This window comes from Gorilla gorilla, chromosome 7 (assembly GCF_029281585.2).
Source record: "Gorilla gorilla gorilla isolate KB3781 chromosome 7, NHGRI_mGorGor1-v2.1_pri, whole genome shotgun sequence".
Lineage (NCBI taxonomy): Eukaryota > Metazoa > Chordata > Mammalia > Primates > Hominidae > Gorilla > Gorilla gorilla.
Genome location: NC_073231.2, coordinates 59,014,633 through 59,042,546, shown reverse-complemented (window position 1 = coordinate 59,042,546; position 27,914 = coordinate 59,014,633). Strand labels below are relative to the sequence as shown.

The following is a 27,914-nucleotide window of genomic DNA, read 5'->3' as shown; positions in this document are numbered from 1 at the left end:
GTCACCACTTTCTGCTGAGCTTTGATATAGCACTTGACTTTCTCAGCTAGAGCTCTTGCAGCAACAATCAATTGGTCAGAATTGGTACTGAATTCAACTCTATTGGCACATCATCTAGAAAACAATCTTCCAGAAATATTTAGCCTGAATCTAACCAAGCTTGTGTACCTCACTCCAGTTTAAGAGGAAGAAGTTTTTTTTTTACACCATAAATATATAAAATTTTTATTTGTCAATTCAAAAACAGTTGGAAGAAACAAACAAGAAAAACAGAAGCACACAGCATGGTGGTTTGTTTTTTACTATGGTTTTTTTCTTTTTTTAAATTATTATTATTATACTTTAAGTTTTAGGGTACATGTGCACAATGTGCAGGTTAGTTACATATGTATACATGTGCCATGCTGGTGTGCTGCACCCATTAACTGGTCATTTAGCATTAGGTATATCTCCTAAAGCTATCTCTCCCTTCTCCCCCGACCCCACAACAGTCCCCAGAGTGTGATGTTCCCCTTCCTGTGTCCATGTGTTCTCATTGTTCAATTCCCACCTACGAGTGAGAATATGCTGTGTTTGCTTTTTGTTCTTGCGATAGTTTACTAAGAATGATGATTTCCAATTTCATCCATGTCCCTACAAAGGACATGAACTCATCATTTTTTATGGCTGCATAGTATTCCATGGTGTATATGTGCCACATTTTCTTAATCCAGTCTATCATTGTTGGACATTTGGGTTGGTTCCAAGTCTTTGCTATTGTGAATAGTGCCACAATAAACATATGTGTGCATGTGTCTTTATAACAGCATGATTTATAGTCCTTTGGGTGTATACCCACTAATGGGATGGCTGGGTCAAATGGTATTTATAGCTCTAGATCCCTGAGGAATCGCCACACTGACTTCCACAAGGGTTGAACTAGTTTACAGTTCCATCAACAGTGTAAAAGTGTTCCTATTTCTCCACATCCTCTCCAGCACCTGTTGTTTCCTGACTTTTTAATGATTGCCATTCTAACTGGTGTGAGATGGTATCTCATTGTGGTTTTGATTTGCATTTCTCTGATGGCCAGTGATGGTGAGCATTTTTTCATGTGTTTTTTGGCTGCATAAATATCTTCTTTTGAGAAGTGTCTGTTCATGTCCTTCACCCACTTTTTGATGGGGTTGTTTGTTTTTTTCTTGTAAATTTGTTTGAGTTCATTGTAGATTCTGGATATTAGCCCTTTGTCAGATGAGTAGGTTGCAAAAATTTTCTCCCATTTTTTAGGTTGCCTGTTCACTCTGATGGTAGTTTCTTTTGCTATGCAGAAGCTCTTTAGTTTAATTAGATCCCATTTGTCAATTTTGTCTTTTGTTGCCATTGCTTTTGGTGTTTTAGACATGAAGTCCTTGCCCATGCCTATGTCCTGAATGGTAATGCGTAGGTTTTCTTCTAGGGTTTTTATGGTTTTAGGTCTAAGGTTTAAGTCTTTAATCCATCTTGAATTAATTTTTGTATAAGGTGTAAGGAAGGGATCCAGTTTCAGCTTTCTACATATGGCTAGCCAGTTTTCCCAGCACCATTTATTAAATAGGGAATCCTTTCCCCATTGCTTGTTTTTCTCAGGTTTGTCAAAGATCAGATAGTTGTAGATATGCGGCATTATTTCTGAGGGCTCTGTTCTGTTCCATTGATCTATATCTCTGTTTTGGTACCAGTACCATGCTGTTTTGGTTACTGTAGCCTTGTAGTATAGTTTGAAGTCAGGTAGTGTGATGCCTCCAGCTTTGTTCTTTTGGCTTAGGATTGACTTGGCAATGTGGGCTCTTTTTTGGTTCCATATGAACTTTAAAGTAGTTTTTTCCAATTCTGTGAAGAAAGTCATTGGTAGCTTGATGGGGATGGCATTGAATCTATAAATTACCTTGGGCAGTATGGCCATTTTCATGATATTGATTCTTCCTACCCATGAGCATGGAATGTTCTTCCATTTGTTTGTATCTTCTTTTATTTCATTGAGCAGTGGTTTGTAGTTCTCCTTGAAGAGGTCCTTCACATCCCTTGTAAGTTGGATTCCTAGGTATTTTATTCTCTTTGAAGCAATTGTGAATGGGAGTTCACTCATGAAGTTAAATGGCATCAAGAGAAAACAATAGGCTAAGCCAAAATTTAAGACATTCTACAGGGCACGGGGCATGGAAATCATTTTTTTAAAGTCATGATCTATGGAACTTTCTTTCAGCTTACTTTTAACTGTACCTATATTGATGCATACATATGCCTAGAGGTTAGATAAAACAACCATGCAAAATGTTGACAATTGTTGAATCAAATGGTAAGTATATCACTGCAGTATTTTTTCAACTTTTCTATTTGCCAGGACATTTTTTTTCCTTCTTTTTCTTTTCTTTTTTTTTTTTTTTTTTTTTTTTTGAGATGGAGTTTTGCTCTTGTTGCCCAAGCTAGAGAGCAATGGTGCGATCTTGGCTCACTGCAACCTCCCCCTCCTAGGTTCAAGAGATTCTCATGCCTCAGCCTCCCAAGTAACTGGGATTACAGGTGCCTGCCACCATGTCTGGCTAATTTTTTGTATTTTTAGTAGAGACAGGGTTTCAGCATGTTGGCCAAGCTGGTCTTCAACTCTGTTGGCCAAGCTGGTCTTCAACTGCTGACCTCAGGTGATCCACCATCCCTGGCCTCCCAAAGTGCTGGGATTACTGGCATGAGCCACCGAGCCCGGCCACCAGGACATGTTCTTAATAAAAAGTTGGTGGAAACAGATTCTGCTGTCTGACTGGGATTGATGATCTTTCAGATCCCTTCCCACGGTGATATTCAGAAAGGAAGTTCAAATCTTGACTCTGATATTTATTAGCTGTGTTCTCTCAGTCTCAGTTTTTCTTATGTATAAAGATGAATGATTTGGAACAGCCCTAAAATCCTGTTTCTTAAAGTCACCAGAGAATTGATTCACAATCTTTCAGTAACCTAGTGACACGACGAAGAACCGTCCATGCCAGCACATTTTTCTTCCAATCTGGATCTTTGAAACAGTAATTTAAAGACTTCTTCATCTTCTGGACCCAATAAAGTAGGAAGGAAGAAGATAAAGTACTGACTTCTTTAAATGTTTGTAAAATGTTATTTGTTTGACCCTCACCTACCTCCTTTCCTATGTTAGTCATTTCCAGCAAGTAAAATCAACATATAATTATATTGTACACTGTGTGCAAGCCTTGTTAGTTTTCCCATTATGCATATTTAGTCATATGTGACTTTCCTCTGTATCTTTCCAAAGTCTATCTGCTCAGGCTTAGTCGATTTTATTCTATCTCTCTGAACTGCCCAATCAGTATGTCTTATCCAAGGGTAAGTCCCACATCTGATCAGAATTCCAGGCATAGCATCATCATTCTTTTCCAAGGTACAGTGGTGAACATGATTATAAAGATTTGGGCCAACACATATGCTCACACTAAATTAAAACAAACAAACAAACAAAAAACAGCTTTGGGAACAGAGGGTTGAGAACCCATCTTCACTATTGAGGTCTGAGTATGCCCAGAAGAGAGGCCACCCAAAGAGTATTAGAGAAAGAGCAATAGAATGTTAGAATATAACTCAAGTGATCAAGACACTATGAGGCTGGGTGTTGGATACATCAGGCACATAGATTTAAGTTGTCCACCCAAATGTATAGAAGGCCTTATGAAACCTTTTCCTTTTGTACTTGTTTTTATTTAAGTATATTTAAATGTATATTTTTTCTGTTTTTTTTAAGGTATGGAAGCATACTCAGCTATCTCAGCATATTTTCATGCTGCCTTGAAAATTTGTAGTATTATAATTTAAAGTTTAATCCATTCTCAGTTATATTCTTTCTTATAGTCATATTTCTTTTATAGATTTCTGTTTCCTGAAATTATCTTGTTGATACAAAAGAAATGGTTCTAAATTTTGCCTTGAGAAATGTTTTCGTTTGCTGATTATGGTTTATTATGACTGCTATTTACAAATTAAGCCCTCATCATTCAAAGAACTAAGTTACCAACCACACTGGTTCAAAGAGTTAGGTTCCTGTAACTGGATTATGTCCACCACGTATGATTAAGTTTTCAGACCTTTTTAAGTTGGTATCTGCTAAAGAATTGGAGGAGAGAGAAATTGCTCATTTCTAAAATGTAAATATAAAGATGTGTCTCTGTTTAATGATGCTAGAAAAGACTTTTTTTTTCTTTTTTTGAGACAGAGTCTTGCTGCGACCCCCAGGCTGGAGTGCAATGGTGTGACCTTGGCTCACTGAAACCTCTGCTTCACAGGTTCAAGTGATTCTCCTGCCTCAGCCTCCTGAGTAGCTGGGGTGATAGGCAAGTGCCATCATGCCCGGCTAATTTATGTATTTTTAGTAGAGATGGGGTTTCACCATGTTGGCCAGGCTGGTCTTGAACTCCTGGCCTCGGGTGATCCACCCGCCTCGGCCTCCCAAAGTCCTGGGATTACAGGTGTGAGCCACCATGCCCGGCCAGAAAAGACTTAAAATCAATTTAGATGTAAGAGCTCTGAACCTAGTATAAATATGACTGCATTTTACTAATAGTCAACTGGGATCTTGAAGAAGTTATATAATTTGTTTAAGTGTATATAATTAACCTATGGCAAAACCTGGTTTCCTTTTCCCCAATTAGATGTTTTTTTGCAGATAAGTAGCAAACTGGTGGGCCTGTGTCCCCTTGGCCTGCTTCATTCACTCACATGTCCTGCTTGGCGTTCCTAGGCATTTGAGTTGCCAGCTGCTGAATCCTGTATCTGGAGCTCTTTGGGATTACCTAGCACCTGCTATCGGCATGGCCCTGCACTGAACAGGGATAACACACATCCCAGCCTCTGAAGCAACTTGCAACTCTACAGAGCCATTGTAGTCAGGCCTGCAGGGAGTTTGGGAAAGGGCAGACTTGAGTGGAAGTGGGTAGTACTCTGTGCATTGAGATCTGGAGGAAAAAACACTTAAGAGACCACTTAGGATCTTCAGTTAGAAGAACACACTTTTCCCACTGCATTAACAGGCCTTCCTGGTCTTCCCAGAGACCAGGATTTGCTGTGAGTGACTGGCAAGAAAATGCTTTCTAATCACCTTTAAAAAACCCAAAAAAAAACTAAAGCAGGGTTTTATTTGGGACCTAGATGATTCTAGAAGTCCCCTTTCTCCATTTCCAACCCAGAAATCCTCTGACTATGGAAAGCATCCCATAGTCAGTGATAAAAATCTGGTTGAACAAACATTTTGTATGCATGCATTTAAAACAGAATAGCCAATCAATCAATCAATCAAAAACACAAATATTACCTTCTTCTAAGAGAGGCCAGCCCAAGTAAAACTTAGCTGGAACAAACTGTCTTTTGGCTTGTAAATGAATAAGCTCTGTGCTCTTCTGAGATGGCTTTGTCCAACTTACTGGAGCTACATAAATTCAGAAGAAGTTTCTGTTTCGTTAGATTTCAAGATTAGTCTGAAGTTTTTGTTTTTGTTTTTAAAGTATGATGTTTTCTTCTTGACAACTTTGCATTAGGCATAAGAAAGAATATGTGAGATGCCATTTTATAGCACCGATGTGGAATAATAAACACAAGCTCTTTCACTGATTCTTGAAGAATTTGTGACGACTTGCTTAAATAATAAGCAATAAATGCTATAGTTGATTTTCTCTAAGAGAAGTTGTATTAGTCCATCCTTGCACTTCTATAAAGAAATATCTGAGACTAGATAATTTATTTAAAAAAAAGATTGAATTGGTTCATAGTTCTGCAGGCTGTACAGGAAATAGTGGCTGCTGCTTCTCCAGAGGCCTCAGGAAACTTACAATCATGGTGGAAGGTGAAAGGAAAGCAGGCACATCTTACATGGCAGGGGCAGAAGGAAGAGAGAAAAGTGGGAGGGGGTGCTACACACTTTTAAACAACCAGATCTCACTATAAGTCACTTACTCTTTATCACCAGGACACCACCAAGGGGATGGTGCTAACCCATTAATGAGAACTCTGCCCCCATGATACAATCACCTCCCACCAGGCCCCACCTCCAACAATTGGGATTACAATTCAACATGAGATTTGGTGGGGACACAGATCCAAATCATATCAGATGTCTTCAAGCTTTCAATGATGACTAATGTGTCAGGGAAAAATACACAGATTAGTAAAAAATGAATGTGTCCTGTAAGCATGGAATAATAACTGAAAGAGTCTGCCCTACTCAATAGTATCCCAGCTTTCATTTTGTCCACATAATCCCCAGATGCTAGGTTGTCTCCTTTGTAAATTAAATACCTCAAAGGACATTCTCCAAGCCTTTTAGAGACTTACTTTTCCCTGTCTCATAGGTTGACACAACTGTCTACCTTGGCTGCAGAGAAAGCTCATTAGGACAAATGGATGCAATAAGTTTTCCCCATAGCCCGTCTCTGGCTCTACGGAGTTCTTCAGGGTCTTATTATAGAAGGAAAAACCCAGTCTTGATTGCATTCACCTTATTAGGAGTTCCTTTATCTCATCCACCATGTTTCTATCCCTACTTTCAGGCCAACTTTCCCATGTGGAAACAGCTATCCAGATCACTCATGTTTGGAATATATGCATGTGATATATATTCATTTATTAATATTATAAAAGAAATGGTATATACTGGACACCTTAAAATGACAGTAAAGACTTTGTTCAAGTGTATTGCAATAGGAGGTAAAGGCTACTGTAATAGGGTACAGAGACTGAACACAACTCCAAATACAATAGGAACAAATGAGAATTTGTAGCCACAGGCAGTGAGGCTGTTGATGAAAAATTACTAGGAGAAATGTAGTCAGGTGTCAAGGACAGAGTGAGGAAAAAGAGGAACTTGATTAATATCAAGGGTAAGGGGATTCTCAACAAATTGGCTTAGCAGAGTTCTTTGCTAAAACTGGGCTTTGAAGGCTGAGAACATGGGCCAAGCATGAGGCCTACTCAGGAAAAGGGCTCAGAGTTTGGTCAAATGGGAGTCATTGTCAATACTCTGTGACTTCCTGTGGTAGGAAGGTCTCCCTGAGAATGGGACATTTGGCCAAGACCTGAAAGATGAGAAAGAGTCAGCCCAAAGTGGAGAAGGGAAAGAGTGTTCTAGGTAGGGAAGAAGAGGAAAGAATATTCCTCATTTCATACATTGGTCAGTCTCCCCTTACAGTCATTTCTTTCTTTGAATGTTCTGTAAGTCTCACAGACATGTCAAGCACACTGGACCTAGGAGTCGGGAACCTTGTACCCACTGTACACATAACTGTTCATCTGGTTTCACTGAGCCCTTCCAGATCTGAGTTTCATTATATAACAGAAAGAGGTTACTACCATTTGGATGGGATATTATTCTGGGGGTTATATTGTACATTGCAGGATATTTATAATTACTGCCCTCTGCCCAATAAATGCTGGTAGTGTTCTCTAAATATTCTGAAAACCAGTAATGAAGTCCCACTTACATTTTCAGAGGTCCCCCAATTGGAAAGGAGGTGAATTTACCTCCAGTTGAAGATCACTATTAATTACAAAGATTCCTGTTAGCTCTCAGTTGCCTGATTCTATCTGAATTGCAAATCCATCTGGAAGAACCAGCCTCCATCTTAATTCACTCTCTCCCCAAGCTTCCCTGATACTTCAGCTTGCTGCAGTCAGCAATTACTTACAATATTTATATGTTGCCTCAGGGTTCAAAGAATTATGTAGGTGGGTAAGTAAGACTCCTGATTTCTGAATGTGGGTGAAAGAGACAGCTCTTTTCTCTGGGAAGGTTCTATATGAGCCAGAACTAGGAAAGCGCTCCTTGTAACTTAGTTAATGGAAAAAAGATAGGTAATGGGTCATCAACTTGTAGCAGGCAAGGATTAAAGCAGGAGGTAAAATTTCAGATAGAACTTTCCAGGGGCTGAGCATTCACATTTTTTCCTCTTTTCCCCTTTGGAAATTAAACTGCTGATCTTTCTAAGCACCCTTCTCAAGGGTTTCTCTATTGAGAACAATCCCTGAGATTTTGTTAAGATAAATATAGGCACTGACATCCTTCTCCAGCAAAATCCTAAATCCTAAAATGTATTTTCTCCTTGTGTGAGAATTTAAAATATGTAAATTGTGTCTATATACATATTTAACGCATTTTCCAAATTCTGTTTGCTATTCAGAGTGTAGGATATTTTGGACCCACTTTGAAGGGAATGTACGCTGATGTTTTACAGTATCTCCTGCAGTGTAGCTACTGTTAAGTGGCAGTGATAAATAATAACCAGTGGCTCTGATTGCTTAGAGAATTTCCAAGTGATAATTTGGGATGTAATTAAGGAAAAGAAACCAATGTTTTCTTTCACCACTTTCATAAAATAATTTCCCAGTGAGGCATCAGAGCTTCTGTGGGTAATGTTACCTGGTAGAGCAAAATTAACTCTCCAAACACACAGCACTTTGGATAGGAAAAGTCAACCAGTCCATTGGATTTTGTTGTTATTGTTGCTAAATGAACTATGTTGACCCCATGTTCCTATGTTTGTTCTTTTGTGAACTTATTAAATGCTATCTTTTGTTTGTTTCTGATTCTTAGAATTAGGCTGGAGCCTGTGTTCTGACCAGGGAAGAAAAGTAGGTCCAATAGAGCTCTCAGCCCACTGGTTTATGAAGAGAGTGCAGGGAGAGGGTGAGGCCACTCTTTAGTCCCTGTGACCTGCCTGACTTGGGCTAGGCAGGGGCACCATGGGTGTGTCTGTGGGCCCTTCTCTAGAAAAATCGTAAGAACTCCCACATCTCTATGCTGACACGTCTGGTCCTGCCAATTAACTCTCATATTTACAGCGCTGTAGGCTCCAAATGACTTTGGAAACCTCCAAAGGGGACTTTTCTGCCCAAGTTAAGCACATACTCACTTCTAGAAGAAGTGTAGGTAGCATTTGCAGAAAGTTTTTCCCCTCAGGGCCATGGGAATATATTTAACCTGGTTTTGAAGGATGATCAAGCCACCTATCATTATTGTTACTTGTTAGCCACCACTAGGCATTACAGGAGTTGGTCAAGACCAAGAGTTCTTTCCATCAGCCTTGCCTTATTGGTGCCAAAACTCAGAAATAGTGTAGTCAGTGGTCAGGGTGTTCCTGCACCTCAGAGCTGTGGAAGTCACAGCAGCCTTATATCCTGCTAGCTCCAAGAATCTAATAACCATGATGTGTCTTGAGGAAGATAAACAGTTGAAGGATGATACCCACATAGAAGAATACCAGCCTGCAAAACAGCCAACAAGTTGCATTTCTATCAAAGCTGCCTTGAATGTATTACCCATAAAGATAAGACTTTTCTTTCAGTTACATAATAATTTCCTACAGCTCATTCCTTCTAATATTTCGTGAATTTGATTGCCTGCCTCTGTTTAATTTTCTTATGATTAAGAAGGATAGAATTTGTAAAATGAGAAAGGATAAACCAACTTTGAAAACTTAAATCAGACTACAGACTCTCTAAGTTCAATCCATTTCTATTAGGTGTGAATTACCCATATTTTTCAGGGTTCAGAATGCTCATTATAGGCAACTAATTTTAGAGCCTTAAGGCTTCCCTTGGTTGTAAAAGCATGTTATCCTTTTAGAATGTATTGATCTCTTTATTAAATATGGAGGTTTGGAGTTTTCATTGGAGTAGGCAATTTCCTGAGTTAATTAAAATTACGAGATGCTGTATACTTCTAACTCAAGTTACAGGTGTGCTTCCCATGAAAAGCAATACCTATAGAGTTGCTTTACTAATTCACTCTTTAATTCAAGTTGCCTTGCACACTGTTATCAGAGTTTATGATTTCAGAAAGGTACCTCTTGATTGCAAGAGTGATTGCAGAATATCATTGAGAGGGAAGGAGCTCGGGAGTGTAAAATCATTCAAAGCAATGTAGTACCAAAGGATAGATATTTTTCTTTAAAAAAGCCTCATCATATTATCCAATTTCTTATCCCAAAAGTGATTTTATGGTTATAAGAGTCAGGTTCAGGAGAAAGAATATTCTATTTCAGGTAGTGACTAGCACATTTCCATGAACCCAGTGCAAGATCTATAAATGTTGGCCAGGCGCGGTGGCTCACGTCTGTAATCCCAGTACTTTGGGAGGCCGAGGCGGGCGGATCACCTGGATCAGGAGTTCGAGATCAGCCTGGCCAACATGGTAAAACCCCGTCTCTACCAAAAATATAAAAATTAGCTGGGTGTGGTGGTGGGTGCCTGTAATCCCGGCTACTCGGGAGGCTGAGGCAGGAGAATAGCTTGAACCCTGGGGGCGGAGGTTGCAGTGAGTTGGGATTGCACCACTGCACTCCAGCCTGGGTGACAAGAGTGAAACACCATATCAAAAAAAAAATCTATAAATGTCAATTGAGTTTCATTGAAAGTAGGAGTAACGTGACCATCTTACTTAATTCACTCATGTCAGGGGGAGACTTTGCTGTTTGTGGCTCTGAGTAGGCTGATATGATCCTAGCTCCATGCCTAGTGCTCAAGAAATCTTCATGGAATAATTAAAGAATCATCTCCGAAGTCATATGTTTGTGATTTTAGAAGATGCCAGTTTACAGGGTGTGTGTGTGTGTGTGTGTGTGTGTGTGTGTTGTGTTGTCCATCATGAATTGTGAAATCACTCTATGTCATTAGACAGGAAGGCTGAGACATCTGGTGACCTACTGCCTGCTTTTGGTTTATGGGTGTAGAAAAACCCTGGTGTAAACCTTGACTGAAAGTAGAATGGCCAAAACGGAAGTGCTTAAACCAACGCTAATTTAGCTGTATTAAGCGCTTATTTGCATTCTTGAAACTCTTCCTAGTTTTTACTTTTCTGCAGATCCTCAGCCAAGGGATTTACTAGAATAGACAAGCATGAAATTAATTTTTTATATTTGTTTAGTAATAGATGGGAAGATCATAGCTCACTTCCATTGGGATGGTTTTTTGTTTTGTTTTTAATTTCTTCTGCTTTCTTCTACTGCTGCTCTCTATGGGCCCTGGTGCAATCTCTATCCAGATTGCTACATGAAATAAACCCTTCCCCATTTATATTTTGGGCTGTCTTAAAGTGGTGTTTGAGGACCAGATCTTTCCCAATGGCTAAGAGTCTCATGGTATACAAGCCTTCCTGTTTGTAAGCATCCATCTAGCATTTGTTATTCACTGTTCTTGACTGCATTTTATCACTGAGTGCATTCACACTACATTAACCTTATGTGAATGCAGGCATGGCCCTCTCCTAAACCAGAATCAAATCTGTTTCCTTTCCTCCTCTTGGACCCAAGGTGCTCAGTAATACATTGTTCTCTATAAGCATGAGTCATAATAGAAAATACTTAAGGACACACATCAGACATGAGCAATGAGCATGAGAAACTTTGAAGAGTAAGGAAATTCAACCACTAGTGATCTCAGTGTTGGTCAAGGCAAGTTGGCACCATGCCTACCTTCCTTCTTTCGCTAAGAAACATTTGCTGAGCATCTACTATGTATAGGTACTGGTGATTGCCAGGGATTCAAAGGCAAATGCATCAAATCCCCAGCTTGGTTGGAGCTGATGGTCTAGACTAGCAGTGCAAGCATTCCTTTGTTATAAATAGGACAGGAAATATTCTCTTCTGCAGACGTGGCGCCTGCTTATGATGGTATTTTATCACATTTGGTAGACCCTACCAGCCCATATACTTCTGAGTAACCCTTGACAGCCCTGATATGAAGTAATGTTAATATTAATATTGTGTGATACTGTGCTGGGTGCTGATTCCTACTGTGTAAGAACTAGTCACAACTACAGCACCTCTGACTCACCTCCTACCTGACTTAGTTCCTTCGGTCCTTCCTCTCTTCACACCCATATCTAATTGGTACCTAAGTCCTGGCTACTATCCTTCACGGTTCCTCCCACATCTCTACTATTTCTATTCAGCTCTCACCCAGTGTATTGCATCACTTCCCTTTAACGGAGCTGCTCGACTCCAGTCCCCTGCCTTTGACGCACATAATTCCTGCTGCCAGCCCAAATCTCCCTGAGGCACAGAAGTCATCATTTCCTTCATCAGCATAACAGTCAGCAGTTCTCCCACCAAGCAGAATGAGATGAATCACAATCACATTTCTGATCTTATTTTTACCTTCCTTTTCATTTGCCCCATGGCACAGGAAAACTTTGCATTCCTTCAATACATGGTGTCTACACGCTAAGCTCTTACTATTGTTTATGTGGCTCCTTATGCCCTTTCCCTTCTATGTCTAGTGTCCAAACCTCCCCATTTCTCATGACCCAGTGGAAGACTTTCCAAAACTCCCCAGTCATAAGTGATCTCTCCTTCTTGTAATTCCCAAGCACTTTGCAACCCCTGTTACTTTCTCCTTCATGTCATATTTACTCAGGTAATAATGAAGACTACCATGACCATCAGCACTTTCTGTGCATTACCATGAGCTGCTAAGGCTTTATGTGCACTCTGCACTTCATCATTACCAGTGAGGTGTAGGTGCTGTGATCCTCCTTCTACAGATGAGGGAATGAAACCACACAGAGATTAAGTTACTTGCTAACCTTACATAGGACAGCTGGGATTTAAATCAGACTCTGCCGAACTCTAAACCCTCATTGCCTCCCATGTACATATATTTTACTGTCTCCTACTGATTTCCATCTGCTGGCAGGAAAGTAAAATTACTTTTTTCTCTTTGTGTCTTCCACAATGTACAGAATCATTAAATCTTTGAACAAATGCCTCCTGACACCTTATTGCAGTTGCAGGTACTTCAACAGTTTTAAAAGAAGACATTGAATAGTAAGAAATTGCATTAAATTTTGAAGTGAATAAATAGATGCATTTGATGCTGATTTCATTCTCTTCAATTCTTGAGAGAATACAGAAGCACCTGGACCAAATGTGATAAAATGTTGGTTTTTATTTATTCAAACCACTGCTTTATTTAAATCAAAGAACTAGAGGGAAGACAACATCTAGGGAAATTAACTGTAAATGGCGAGTTATTGCACATGCACACACACAGTGATACATACTCTATTTCTCCGCAGAAACACAAATGAAAAAATATCCTGGCAGATTAGAATTTAAAAGCTTTAGTTTCAGTGTCATTTTAAGTGGTGGATATGAATGCTTTGCACTCTAGTGTCTATATCCAGAGATGGATAGGCCTGCCAGGACTGGTCTGGAGAAACACGGGCTCTTATTTCCATGCTGTACTTGAGAGAATATTGTCTTCACTGTTTTTGTCCAATATTCTCTATACTATTTCAAAATCAGGGCCTTGTTCTTGGACAAGAACATTACCCTTTGTGTTTTGTCCTCAGTAGCATTGGTCAGATAGGGGTGGACTGGGGCAGAGGATGACGGTCCCCAAACTCTCTCCATATATTGTTGCCATACTTGCTAGAGAGACACACATTTGCAATGACTCTAGCTGTTTTTATAAAATAAACACTATTCTTAGTCAAGCATCTGTGAACTGAACTGAACCAAAAATTCAGAAGCAGATGAAATAATATAGCTGGCTCCCTGTCTAAAACTCCACCTGTGTGTTATCAGATGTTTGAATATAATAGTATTCAATACTTTATTTTTAAAAATCTGATGCTGAGGCTTTGAATGCCAAGTATTCTTGAATTACAATTCATAATAAGTTAAATAACTCATTATTCTGGTATTTCAGAGAATTATATTCTTATGCTAACACAATTCCAAAAGTTTCCAGTACTGATTGAAATAAGATAAAATTCAAGAGATGAAAATTTGCTTGCAGGATTTTTTCTTTTGTTTCCTTTCCTTTTGTTCTTTTCTTTTCCCTCTCCCTCCCTCCCCTCTTCTTTCTCTCCCCGTCTTTCTTCCTTTTTGCTTTTCTCTTCTTCCCTTCCATCCTTCGTTTTTCTTCTTGAGAATGTGAGCCTCATCAAATTATGTGAGATGGAGTTAAATCCAGGCTTCTGTTCTCTTTGTGACCAACTTTGCTGAGAAAAGTGATTGTCTAATTTAAGTTTCCAGCCAAGATTCAGGGTAGTAAATTTAATACAACCTTTTGCTAATATTAATTCTACTAGAGCAAAGCCAAACATTTTTCATTAGCACACTTCTTGAATCTCATATTTTCAGAACACAATTTTTTTTTCTTTCTCCTTGATTACCTCACTGAGAAATAAGGATTTATTTGCTTAGGAGCATGATGGCACACATTCAGCTAAAAACTGAATTATGTAAGAATTATTACAAACCATTTAAGAGAGTGTCTCACGTGAATTCCCATTTTAGACAGTTTTTCAAAGACCCACAGGCCTAGAAGAGGAGAAAATAAGCTCACCTGGAAACAAAACAATTAAAATTTGCACACTCCCTATTGTCCTGCTACCATCATCATCATGAAAACAGTGACTAAGAGGGATATCTCTATAATTCAGGTAAATACAAATACTGCCTCCTGTTGGGATAGGAGGCTCCTTCACACGTATTATTTTGGATAGTGCTAGCGATAACCCTACAAGTGTAAGAAACAGGAAATTGTCCATTGCTGAACTTCAGTTTGTATGGATGGTTGCATGTTTGGTGAGTGGCAGATCCACAGTGTTAAGCCCAATCACCTTTCTCAAGTACAGACCCTTTTGCCAGTTTGCCAAAGGAGGATTTTTCCACAGTCTAGGGGTCAAAATACATCAGCAGACGTACAGAAGGAGCACATTTGCCTCTCCACCTTGGCTTAGACATCATTATCAGAGGAAAGGCAAAGCACACTCTGAAACTGTAAGAACCACATCATAGTTATTTTAGGAAGTAATTTTGGAAGAAGTTTCAAATGGGATGAAGAGAGGAAGACATGTGGTGGGATGCAATGTTTTTGCACCTATAACCAAGACATAGATATTTGGCGAAAATCATCTGCAAAACCACTTTGTGGTTTGTGGTGGACCTTAAGAAATTTCCAAAGTCAAATCATCATATTAAGTGTGATGTCAAGAGGTTTAAAGACAGAACTGGGCAAAGAGTTTTTTTATAAAAAAAATTTTATTTTTTGTTTTTATTTCAATAAAGTTTTGGGGGAACAGGTGGTGTTTGGTTACACGGATAAGTTCTTTAGTAGATTTTGGTGCACCTGTCACCTGAACAGTGTACACTGTACCCAATGTGTACCCTTTTATTTCTCATTCCCCTCCTATCCTTCCCCCCAAGTCTCCAAAGTCCACTGTATCATTCTTTTTTTTTTAATTTTTTTTTTGAGAAGGACTCTCATTCTGTCGCCCAGGCTGGAGTGCAGTGGCACGATCTCGGCTCACTGCAAGCTCCGCCTCCTGGGTTCACGCCATTCTCCTGCCTTAGCCTCCTGAGTAGCTGGCATTACAGGCGCCGGACGCCACGCCAGGCTAATTTTTTGTATTTTTAGTAGAGACGGGGTTTCAACGTGTTAGCCAGGATGGTCTCGATCTCCTGACCTCGTGATCCGCCCGCCTCGGCCTCCCAAAGTGCTGGGATTACAGGCGTGAGCCACGCGCCCGGCCACTGTATCATTCTTATACCTTTACATCCTCATAGCTTAGCTCCCACTTCTAAGTGAGAACATATGATGTTTGGCTTTCCATTCCCATGTTACTTCACTTAGAATAATGGTCTCCAACTCCATTCAGGTTGCTGTGAATGCCATTATTTCATTCCTTTTTATGCTTGAGTAGTATTCCATGGCATACTACATTTTCTTTATTTACTCGTTGATTGATGGACATTTGGGCTGATTCCATATTTTTGAAATTGCAAATTATCCCGCTATAAACATGCGTGAGCAAGTGTCTTTTTCTTATAATGACTTCTTTTCCTCTGAGTAGATACTCAGTGGGATTGCTGGATCAAATGGTAGATCTACTTTTATTTCTTTAAGGAATCTTCATGCTGTTTTCCATAGTGGTTGTACTAGTTTACATTCCCTCCAGCAGTGTAAAAGTGTTCCCTTTTCACCACATCCATGCCAACAACTATTTTTTTTTTTATTTTTTTGATTATGGCCATTCTTGCAGGAGTAAGTTTAGGTATTGCATTGTGGTTTTGATTTGCCTTTCCCTGATAATTGGTGATGTTGAGCATTTTTTCATATGTTTGTTGGCCCTTTGTATATCTTCTTTTGAGAAGTGTGTATTCACGTCTTTAGCCCACATTTTGATGGAATTATTTGTCTTTTTCTTGCTTATTTGTTGGAGTTCCTTGTAGATTCTGGATATTAGTCCTTTATCAGTTGCATAGTTTGCAAATATTTTCTCCCACTTTGTGGGTTGTCTGTAATAGACATCTTGCTGCAGCACAAAAAATTAGTATAGGAATATGCCCTGTGATTTCAGAATTGACTAAGAGGCTGCCTCTTATTCCTTCTAAAAAAAAATGTCGCCTTCAACTCCATCATATCTTTACATGGTTATCTGATCACTTATAGCCTTATTTTTCTTATGAGTCTAGCACTGGGATCAAGTTCTGGAATCTCCACTAAAAACTCAAAGCACAAATGGACCATGTCTTGAAATTTGAACACTTTCTCATTGGTAAGAACTTACTAATTTCCACTATTTTGTATTTCATTTGTATGGTGCTGTTGACTTAGGTTTAAAAGCCTCAGGTGCTTAACTCATATATACAACAGTAGAACCTAAAAATGAGTCACTATTCATAATCTCTAACTGCTCACAGTATAATGATGAAACCCCTGTAGATAAACATTTACTAAGTCCTAATTTGTATAAAATCCTTTATGGGGAAAAAATTTAAGTTTTCTATTTTCTGCTAATAGAGTTCTCTACATTTCACTGGCAATTTGCAGTTCACATAGTCCTCTCACATACATTATCACATTTGAACTTATAATTAATTCAAAACTAATATCCATAACTGACTGTATAAATGCTATGCAAATTATAGAAAAGGGTGGAAGAAATGTAAATATCCATTTGTCATGTTAGTTCATTTTGATACAAGTGCTAAAACACTCTGATAGAATTGTGATTGCAGGCAATAAAATAAATCAAAAAAATTTTCCCCCTGAGTTTTTGGAGTTAAACCATATATAAGTGTAAATGATTTGGTAGAATGAAGAAACTCTAGAAATGTCTTCTGTTCTCATTTCTGCAATTTGCATAAAGTAGGTGAACTGCTTATGACCATTTTGGTTTGCTTAGGATCCTTGTTAGAATATTTATGAAGATTTACTCTGGCAGATTATAAACTCTAGAAGGCATTTATTTTTTAAAAATAAACTTTTTATTTACAACAATGTTAGATTTACACAATTACTGTGAAGACAGTACAGAGACTTCCCCTATGTCCTGCCTTCTAATTTCCTCTATTATTTTCAGCTTATAGTAGTACAGTGTTACTGTTATGACTAATGAACCATTATTAATACGTTATTCATTAATGTCCATATGTTATTTGGATTTTTTTTTTTTTTTTTAGTTTTTACTTAATGTTCTTTTTCTGTCCCAGGATCCCACCCAAGATCCTACATTACCTTTAGTCTTTATGTTTCTTTAGGCTCCTCTTGGCTGTGACAGTTTCTCAGACTTTCATTGTCTTTTGATAAACTTGACAATTTTGAGCAGTACCTGTCAGGTATTTTGTAGAATGTCCCTCAATTGGAATTCGTCTAATAATTTTCTCATGATTACTCTTGGGTTATATTTATTTGGGAGGAAGATCATAGAGGTCAAGTGCCATTTTCATCACCTTAGGAAGAATAAATACAGTCAACGTGATGTATCACTGGCTAGGTTGAGCTGGATCACCTGGCTGAGGTAGCGTTTCTCCGCTGTACAGTAACTCTTCTTCCTCTTTCTATACTGTACTCTTTGAAGGAAGCCACAATGCTCAGCTCACTTATGGAGTGGGGAGTTATGCTCCATGTTTTTGAGGGTGGAGTATCTACATAAATTATTAAGTCTGATAGCCATTTTAAATTTTAAAAAGCTAGGAGTCCAGAAGCCAAAGGGTGTTGTAAAAAGTGAAGAAGAAAACAACGAGGAAATTCATACAAGGAAGCCAAGAACTAAGGAAATCAAGGTAATGACTGCAGCTAAGGTAAGAGGTAGGCTTACACTCCTCCACACTGGCAAAGCTTCATGACTCAAGACACAGTCCATGCAACTCTTTCCCGCCTGCCCAGTTTCTCTGGAAAAGTAAAGCATTCAAACATTTGGAAACTGTAATGAAGTCCATAAACCTTTTACTTTTCTCCTGGGATCATCCCAGGAACATAACATTTCCTTCACTGCCAGTGCCTGTGCTGCAATAAAGGTTGTGGTCTCCAAAATGCATAGAATGGTTTCCAGGCAGAGCTCAGTATTTTCTCTTGGAGTGGATAAGTGTGGATATGTGTTGAAAAGACGTGCCAGCTTGTAGTTAAAGGAGTAAAATGAGATAGAGATTAAGTAATTTGCTTAAGATCTTCAAAGTTAATTATTTCTATCTTCACCATTCAACTAAAAGTGCTCTCCCACAACCCCCAAAAGAGTATTTGTTGTGAAATTCAATGGTCCTTTCTCCTTCCTATTCTCCTTGACCTTTTTTTTTCATTTGACTTTGTTAACTACCTTTTGGTGTTGGATAGCTATTGCTATGTAACAAACCATCTCAAAACTCTGTGGCTTAAGAAAGCAATCATTTATTGCTGCTTATGCACCTGTGGGTAGCTGCAGTTTATCTAGGCTGGGTTCACCTAGGTAGCACTACTTCTAATGAAAACCTGCTAGTTGGCTGGGGAGTCACTGGTCTGTGTGTCTTTCACCCTTGTTCACAGTTCAGCATGCTGGCTGTGGCATATTTTTTACTATAGCAATGGTAGAAGGGCAAGAGAACAGTGGTAACATCTGAAGTCTCTTGAGAGCTAGGCTTGGAATTGGCATCCTGTCATGGTGCCAGTGGTTAAAGTTACTAATAATGTTTACTGTCAAGTCAAGTCACATGAACAAGAGACAAAAAATACACTGTATCCTCAAGGAGGCCATAGCTAGTGTGTGGATACAGGGATAAGTGAAGAATTGGTGTCAGTAACACAGTAATGCAATCTGTCATACCCTTGCTTCTTGAAACATTCTCTTCTTCTTCTTTTTCTTTTTTAACAGAACCTTGATCCTCTCCCCTTTTATTATTTAATTCTTCCTCCTTCAACCTCAGTACTGTATGTAAGCTTTACCTTAGGCTTAACCTTTCCATCCTGACTTTCTCTGTGTTTATGCTCTTCCTAAGAAAGCTTATCTCGGCTCAGACTCCCTGATGCCCTAACGATCATTTCCGGTTTACCAATTGGGCATTTCCATTTGGAATTGCCTAAACTCATAATCTTTGCTCCCTTGTTCCTCTTAAATCAATGTTTGCTTCCAGTACAAAGCTGTATCTCTGAAAACGACTTGGGTCTTTGGATAATTGTTTTGATGTGAAAGGAAAAACAAAAGCACACAAAATCCCAATGAAAACCTATTCTACAACAACAGGAATAGGACATCTCTAAAAATTAAAAGGGAATAGATCTGAAAGGAAACCATAATGACAAAAAGAGTATTAAGAACCATTTTCTATGAGAAAAGGTTAAAGTTACAATTTTTTTTTAATCTAGAGATTATGTAGGGTGTCATGACCACCATGCTTAGATAGTTGAAAGTGTGTGGTGTGGGGAGACTTGAGGGATTTTTCCTATATAGCAGAACTACCCCTACTGGGTGGATTTGAAGGAGGAAAATTTTGGCTTAATATAAGGAAATGATTTTTAGTAAGAAGAACTATACAGAAACAGAATGGGCTAATATCTTTATTTTTCATCTGTGTCACTTCTCTCTCCTGAAAAAGTCTTGCTCCCCCTTTTCCCAATTATCCATAAAATTCCTATCCATTCTTCAAGATTATCCCGAGCCTTCATCCCTCCATAAACTCTTCCCTGACTACTCAAATTGTGTTGATTCCTTTCATGTTGCTAATCTACCACCCCTTCCCAACTAAAATAAGAGTCCTTTGAAAGTAGAAATAGGACATTCTAATTTATAATTTTAAGCATGAGGCATAACACTGAGTTTATACCAGGCATTTAGTATATTCTTAGTGGCTTGCATTTTTTTTTTTTTTTTTATGAGACAGAGGCTGGCTGCAACTCCAAGGCTGGAGTGCAATGGCGCGATCTCAGCTCACTGCAACCTTCACCTCCTGGGTTCAAGCGATTCTCCTGCCTCAGCCTCCCAAGTAGCTGGGATTACAGGTGCCCGCCACCATGCCCAGCTAATTTTTGTATTTTTAGTTGAGATGGGGTTTCACCGTGTTGGCCAGGCTGGTCTCAATCTCCTGACATCAGGTGATCTGCCCGCTTCGGCCTCTAAAAGTCCTGGGATTATGGGCATTAGCCACCGCGCCCGGCCCTGGCTTACATTTTTATCATAGATTTCCTGATTTCTAATCTGGAGTCATTGGCTTTGAACCAGATTGGAATGCTCAAGAATCTGATTGTTTCACACTGATTTCACAGGAGGACTTGGCTTCTGATTTTAAGGAAAACTTAGGGGGAGTAGCAGATTTTGCCATCACTTGCCATCCAAGCTCATATTTTCCTGCTCACCAAAGAAAAACACTGAATCTAGAGATCCTCTAAGATCTTAGATTTATAGCTCAGATAATTTACTGAGTGAAATAGAGTGAATTTGCCATCACTTCTTCATGTCTGAAAATTATTTAAAACAAAAATCACGTGGCAAATGGGCATATATGATGTGGAGGAATACACACAGAACTGGAGAGCTGTCATTCTAGTTTGTATTCAGGTCTGCCTGTTGTCATAGTTACTGATGTACTCAAAGTGAATTCCCTCCCAAATCACACTCTGTAGACCTTCACTGAAAATAAGTCATACTTCCTGTTTTATTTTTCTCTATCCAAGAATTGAAGCTAAAAAATAGCATCAATGGCATGAATGTTTCTACACTCTTAGCAGGATTTTTTAAACACAAAGGAAATAAAAGAGCTTTCATCAAAATAAACACCTCTGATTGAGGCCTCACCTCATTTGTTCAGCAATGATTCATTGTACTGGGGAAACAGCTATGATTATGGCCCAATCCCTACCCTCAAGGACATCAGAGCTCTGTGAGGGAGAAAGATGGTTAAGGGATGCATTTCAACAAAATGCAATTGGGGCTGTGGAGGAAGCAGAGTATGGAAAGCCACAGGAACACAGAAGAGGGACATCTCGTTAAGTTTGGGGTGCAGATCCAAGGGAGGTGTCCAACCTGCAAGTCTTGAAGCATTATTGCTGTGAAGTTTAGCAAATGTATTTTCAGTCCCTTTGGGTACAGGATGCCAATGTGACCCTGCAGGCTGGGTTCATGGAGCAGTGGCATGCGGAGGCCAGCACTGTTGCACGCTATGTGCTATCACCTGCTCATATTCACACACAGCTCTCCTTTCTGCTCTGGCTGCAGGAACTCCTTCACAGACATCCTTCGTGCCATCCTGCTGTCATTGGAAGTCCTAATCGAAGATCCGGAGCTTCAGATAAATGGCTTCATTTTAATTATAGACTGGAGTAATTTTTCCTTCAAACAAGCCTCCAAACTGACACCTTCAATCCTTAAACTGGCCATTGAAGGGTTGCAGGTATGTTCAATGAATGCACAATACAAGACCATGTGTGGCAACATACTTTTTAAAAAATTATCGCAACCAAAGTAATATTTATCCTTTGGAGTGGAAAAAGGAAACTTGGATTAAGTTCATCTGAGTACTCCATGTTTTTGCCTCAGCCAGAGTTTTAGATGCTTTTTAAAATTAACTTTCATTTTCATTAATAACTCCAAATTACTGTTACCCCAGGCACAAATTATCCACTGTAGCAATAATGAATAAAGCTCCAAGATGTTCGGCTTAATCCATCAGAGAGTTCACAAAAATTAAAACTAGGAAACATCTGCTTTATGAGCATGTCATATACAGGGGTGGCATGGGGCTTTCAGAAGCATTTTTGTGCCCCAGAAATGCACCCTGCAGATCACTACTTCCAAGAGTGTAACGAGCTACCGAGCTTGCGCTTAAGTGGATCACTTCAGTGCAAACAAAGGAAGCAGATGAAATTACCTCCTGTTTGTATGACCACTTATGAGGATTTTGGAGAAGAGGTTTTTGGGCTACATGGAGGGTAGAATGGTTAGTCTTTAGGGTTCTTTCTACTTTCTAAGGATCTGGGATTCTATGAGAAGTAACTCAGAAAGGCAATGCTGCTTAGCTTTCTGGTGACACATTATTACAAATTACTATTACTGTAACAAATTAAGGGCCTAGTTTGGAGACATTTTGAATCAGTATAGATAAAACTTATGTCCCTTCTTAATTTCATAGGCAGATTAACTCTATGGAGTGACCCTCTCCCCATAGATGGCAGTTATAGGCAGCTATGTATATAGCAAAATATGACATTCTCAGATCAAGTGCATGCTCTTCATGCTCTTCATGCTCTCAGATCATGCTCTTCAAAGTGCAAGACTAGGACCCATTTCAATCATCCATTACACTCCACTGCAATAATTGGTGAGTCTGTTTCTTACATTATGACTTCTTCCCATTTGGCCCCCAGCAAATATCTGGCACCTAGTGGGCCTCTGATAAGCATGTATTTATTGAATGGATCTTATTTTATTGAAATGTATCCTGTTTCCCAGAGGAGGAGAAGTAGGGCAGGCATTTCAGAAAAGAAACAGCAAGTCCACATTGTTCCAGGGATGCCACATTGTCCTGGGTGGCTACATCATATAGTGCATTTGGGGGATATTTGTAAAATTGCTTTTGAATGTACAGACTACATGGAGCATCCTGCCTTGCCTAATCATAGACTTCTGTGTTCTTTTCCATCAGTCACTTCCTCTTAGCTCTAACTCCTTTTCTCCAACCTCCTCTCACCTAAGCCTCTGAACATCTGATCTCTCTCTCTTTAAAGCTTTTATCAAAGGAAGTTTTAAAGTAAGCTTCAGGGCTTATATCATGCGCTTAAATTATGCTGACCATATCTCCAGGAATTTCTGTACAAGCTGCATGTAATCTTACCTTTTTTAAAAAAGATAATTTATTACATGTGCAAGTAACTGTGATTCAAGTTCTAGCCCTTTATAAATTTTTTTTCTTAAATCAGTAAGAAAAATGTCCTTTATCCAACCCTATGTTCCAATTTTTCTCCCTGAAAATGTATGGATTACTTAATACGTCCCTTGAAAAGTTCAATAGGTTGATGTGAACCTACTGAGATCTTACTGAATTAATCCATGTGAATGTGTTTTAAAAGGTAATGCTATACATAAATCAAAGCTATTCTTGTGGGAAATACTAGAGGACCTTTGGAGGGGCAACTTGGGTCCCATTTGGGCCTTCAGTTGTCACACGCCAGGGTCCAAGATGAATTTCATAATGTCCTACGGCTTTGGTTAAGGAACAGCCCGCCTGTCATGGAGAGGAAGCCCATGGTCCCTGGGGAGCTGAGCTGGGGTACAGTTCCTTCATCAAGGATAGGGGCTCCACCATCCCATGCTTTTTAGCTTGTTGACTTGGCCATGCTGAGGAAACACTCAGGGCTACTGAAGACAATTCTGCTCTTGCCCACAGTGGATGGTCAACTCTGCCCAGCTACTTAAAACTTCTCACTTCAGGCTATCTGCTCTCTGGTTTTGGGATATTCAGATGCCCCAGTCAATCTACCACTGGCTCTCCTGGCAACTTTTTTCAGGTAGCCATTAACCCCTCTGATGTCTTGAAAAAGCCATAAGTGGTACTAAGCAGAGTTCATTCCTTTGTGGTCAGCAGTATTGTGCAAGGAGGGCCCAATACAGGTGTCCATTTGTTAGCCACAAAAATTCAAGATAAATTCCAACACCACTGGCAGACTTTAATAGGGAAAGGAAAAGCCACATGCAGCCAGCATCAATGAGAGAAGAAAAGCCACATGCTTCCTTCCTCCCATGCACCCTCAGAGAGACCTGAAGAAGCCAGCCATCCTTTGGACATGTGGGAGGTTGTGAGGGAGGGAGATCCTGTGTTCCAGTGCAGAGAACCTCCTCTCTCTGCCATCCCGCCTTTTCTAGGGTAGGTGTGAGAAAGTGGCCTTGTCAGGGGAAATAAGCAGTCCAATTTTGTGCTAAGCCATCTGGTTTGGGATTTCAGCTGTTTGTTTATAGCATTTGTCTAGGATTACCTGTTTCTCAACCTCTGGAGAATTTTGGGCCTTGGGTTATGAAACCCTCCCCTCCTTTCCCCACCATCCCCCATCTCCACTACCAAATAGGTAATACAATACCTCCTGCAGGGACAAGGTGGTTGGGCCCCTCCCAGACAGCTCAATCTTTAGGCAGTGAGAATTTAAGGTCATTCTGGGTCAATCCTGCACTTTGCATCACAGCATGGTTCCAGAACCTGGAGCTTTAGTCCTATTACCATGGTTCCTAGTTCTCCATAAAGACAGTTGTTGAAGGAGAACTTTGATTAGTAATTGCTACACGTTGGGTTGTTGACTACTAATTGTTACACTTTGAGTTCTCTGGGGAGCAGACTATGATGTGACTAACATGCCAAAGATTTATTAGGGAGTTCTCTTTGGGTCAACACCTGCTGGGGAAGCTACTACAGAAGAAAGTTGGACAGTAGGAAAAATTAAGCTGGGATTCAGTCATCTCCAGTGAAGCCTCGGACATTCTGAAGCCAGAATGAGCATTTGTAGTTTGACTTAACAGGCAGGGCCTTTATATGCACACAGCGCTCAGTCACTGTGTGCTGGCTGTCCTAGGAAAAGGTAGTAAACTTGGGCAAAGTGGTTCTCTTCAGCTAGAGGTTCCAAAGGGAGCTGTTATCTGAGGACTTTCTGGCAGCCCTCTCAGTGGCTGGGCAGCATATCAGAGCATCTGTAATAAGCAAAAGATGTTTGGAATATCTTTTGGAAAAGCCATTGCAATGTAACATCAAGGAGCTTCTATTATTCTGAATCAGGATATATACCTGTGTTTTCTGGATTACTCACATTCCCAATAGACCCCAAAGTGGATGTGATTCTAGGTACTATAGAAGTGATGGGCACTGGGCTAGCAAGCAGGGAACAGTGTTCTATTTTGGTCTATCAGTTGTATTTCTGTGCTTTAAAAAAGTAATTAATACTACTTCTGACCATAATCATTAAAAAATGGCATGTGCATGGAGCTTGGTTATGCCCTTCACAGGCTTATTAATGAGTCATTATAACAATCATATTGAAGGCCTCTCTTTAGGGATCATCAGATTTTTACATCAAAATTTATCTTGTATCAGCCAGTCATGAAATGCTAATAGTGTATGTATTATAAATTCCTCCTTTCAGAGCAATGCTTTGAAGAATTGTTATTGTTTAGAATATTAAGTTGCCCCAGTTACATATTCTATAAATATTAGTTCAAAAAATCTTAGTCAAAATACTAATTTTGCGAGTGCTTGAAAGTCATGTACTCCTGCTGGGCTGTTTGATCTTTAAATGTGGTCAATATAAAGTCTAAAAGAGCCGTTGTATCTGTTCATTACAATTTGTTTAAATTTTAATCAAACAAAGTAATATTTATGCTACCATTTTAATACAGCTCAGCGTTATTCTCAGTTCTGCTGGGGATTTCTGGCAGAATGAGAAGGCTTGCTCTTGAGCTTTGTGACGTGTCCAAAATCAATTTTTGGAATTATTTTTTATAAATCACTGCAGCCCAGTGATTACAATCAATGTACTGTGTTTATCAATGTTCAGCCAACCCAGATACTCCAAGAGCTACCTTCCTCAAGTGTTTCACTTAGGAAGAGTTACAGTCTTCTGTCCTGTAGGCTATTTAAAAATATTTGATTCCTTGAAGGACTCAGATATTTGTTACGGATTTAGAGAAGTGTATTTTTCACTTTCTGGAAGAGATCCAGAAAGCGATCTATTTTTTGGTTTTTTCTCATTTTCATGCTCATGTCATTATGGTCTAGCCATTCTGAACACTTTATGAGTTCATTAACTCTTTGTTCAAGGTTTATTGTGTGACCTTTTTTTTTTTCTGTTAAAGATGTTTTTTGTGACATTTATATCAACTTTTATTCAACTTCTTCCAACAGTTTTGAGCCACTTTAGTAGAAAAGGAGGTCCATTGCTTTTCCAACTCTTTTCTTTTTTTGACCCTAAATGATGACTTTCTACCTTTTAGTCCAGGTAGGATGGAACGTGGAGCAATGCTCAGAGGCTTAGCCAACTGCAAATCACCTATCTCCCTAGTGTCCTTTATTTATTTAATTATTTTTTTGTGTTACGAGAATTACGTTTTTTTCCTTTCAACTTTTATTTTAGGTTCACGGGGTACATGTGCAGTTTTGTTACGTGGGTAAACTGTATGTTGCTGAGGTTTGGTGGGCAGATTATTTCATCACCCAGGTAGTGAGCATAATACTCAATAGGTAGTTTTTTGTTCCTCGCCCTCCTTCTACCCTCCAACTTTAAGTAGGTCCTGGTGTCTATTATTCCCTTCTTTGTGTCTATGTGTACTCAGTGTTTAGCTCCTACTTATAAGTGAGAATGTGAGGTATTTGATTTTTTGTTCCTACGTTAGTTTGCTTAAAATTATGGCCTCCATGTGCATCCATGTTGCTGCAAAGGACATGATTTCATTCTTTTTTTACAGCTGCATACTATTCCATAGTGTATATTTATCACATTTTCTTCACCCAGTCCACTGTTGATGAACATCTAGGTTGACTCCATGTCTTTGCTATTGTGATAGGGCTGTGATGAACATATGCATGCGTGTGCCTTTGTGGTAGAATGATTTATATTCTTTTGGGTATTTACCCAGTAATGAGATTGCTGGGTTGAATGGTAATTCTGTTTTTAGCTCTTTGGCATCTCTTTTTTAATACTCCTCAAACCTTGGTTTATTCTCTCTGGCTTCCTTCCCACAGCCTGCCCCCTTTTCCAAAACATGATATGTTCACTTCTCTTTGGCAAATCCAAAGTGCCACATTCACTCAAAAGATTAGAACGATGAAAAGTCTGTCACATCAATGGGCAATGGTAGTTCATGAGTATCAATGATGGATCATATTGTGGTTAGTAATTTTGACAGTCAGGTTGGGCAGATGCATTTCAAGTTAGCAATATTAATATATTCACACCAATTCTGCAGTCCGTACGTCAGATATGCAGACATCCTGACTCGTGGTGTATTCATCCAACATAAAATATGGGTCAGCTAGTCTTCTAAATAGGAGTACAGCAGGGAAAAAAGCCAACCTGGCTTCCAGGTGCTTACAGTCAGTCTAGGGCCTTACTTCTCCAGGTGTAGTCCACAAACCAGCACTACCAGCAGAACTGAGAGCTGGTTAGAAATGCAGATTCTCAGGCCCTGCCCCAGACATACTGAATCAGAGCTGTATTTCAACAAGTCCTTCGGGTGATTTGCATGCATATTAAAGTTTGAGAAGCCCTGCCCTAAAACATGGTATTATAGTAGAACGTGATGGATATCAACTTTAAGCACTGCAGATGCCCCTGGAGGGTTAGTTACAACCCAAAGTGCTGACCCCACTTCCAGAGTTTCTGATTCCATAGATCTAGAGCAGAGCCCAAGAATTTACACTTCACACACACTTCCAGGAGATGCTGATGCTGCTGGTACAAACCACACTTTGGTGTGGGTGAGAGTAGAGCCCACTGTCTGGGCTTCAGTCTTGGCTATGCCCCTCAAAGAGCTCAGGCAAATCATTCACTTTCTGGGTCTCGGTTCCCTCATTTGTGAAATATGGTGTCAGTACCCTCCTCAGAGGTTTATGGTGAAAATCAAATAGTACATGCAACATGCCTGATAGACAGCCAGTGGCTACTCAATGTTAGAGTGT

At 39.5% G+C, this 27,914-nt stretch overlaps 1 protein-coding gene across 1 annotated transcript in view; it reads left to right on the top strand.

Annotated features, from left to right (window-relative positions):
- The window catches only part of CLVS1 (clavesin 1), a 216,372-nt gene that overhangs the window by 69,131 nt on the left and 119,327 nt on the right, over positions 1-27,914 (top strand). Inside the window, exon 3 of the mRNA XM_004047086.4 lies at positions 21,479-21,653. Within this exon, the coding sequence (XP_004047134.2) occupies positions 21,479-21,653 (175 nt within the window). The remainder of the gene's footprint in view (positions 1-21,478; positions 21,654-27,914) is intronic.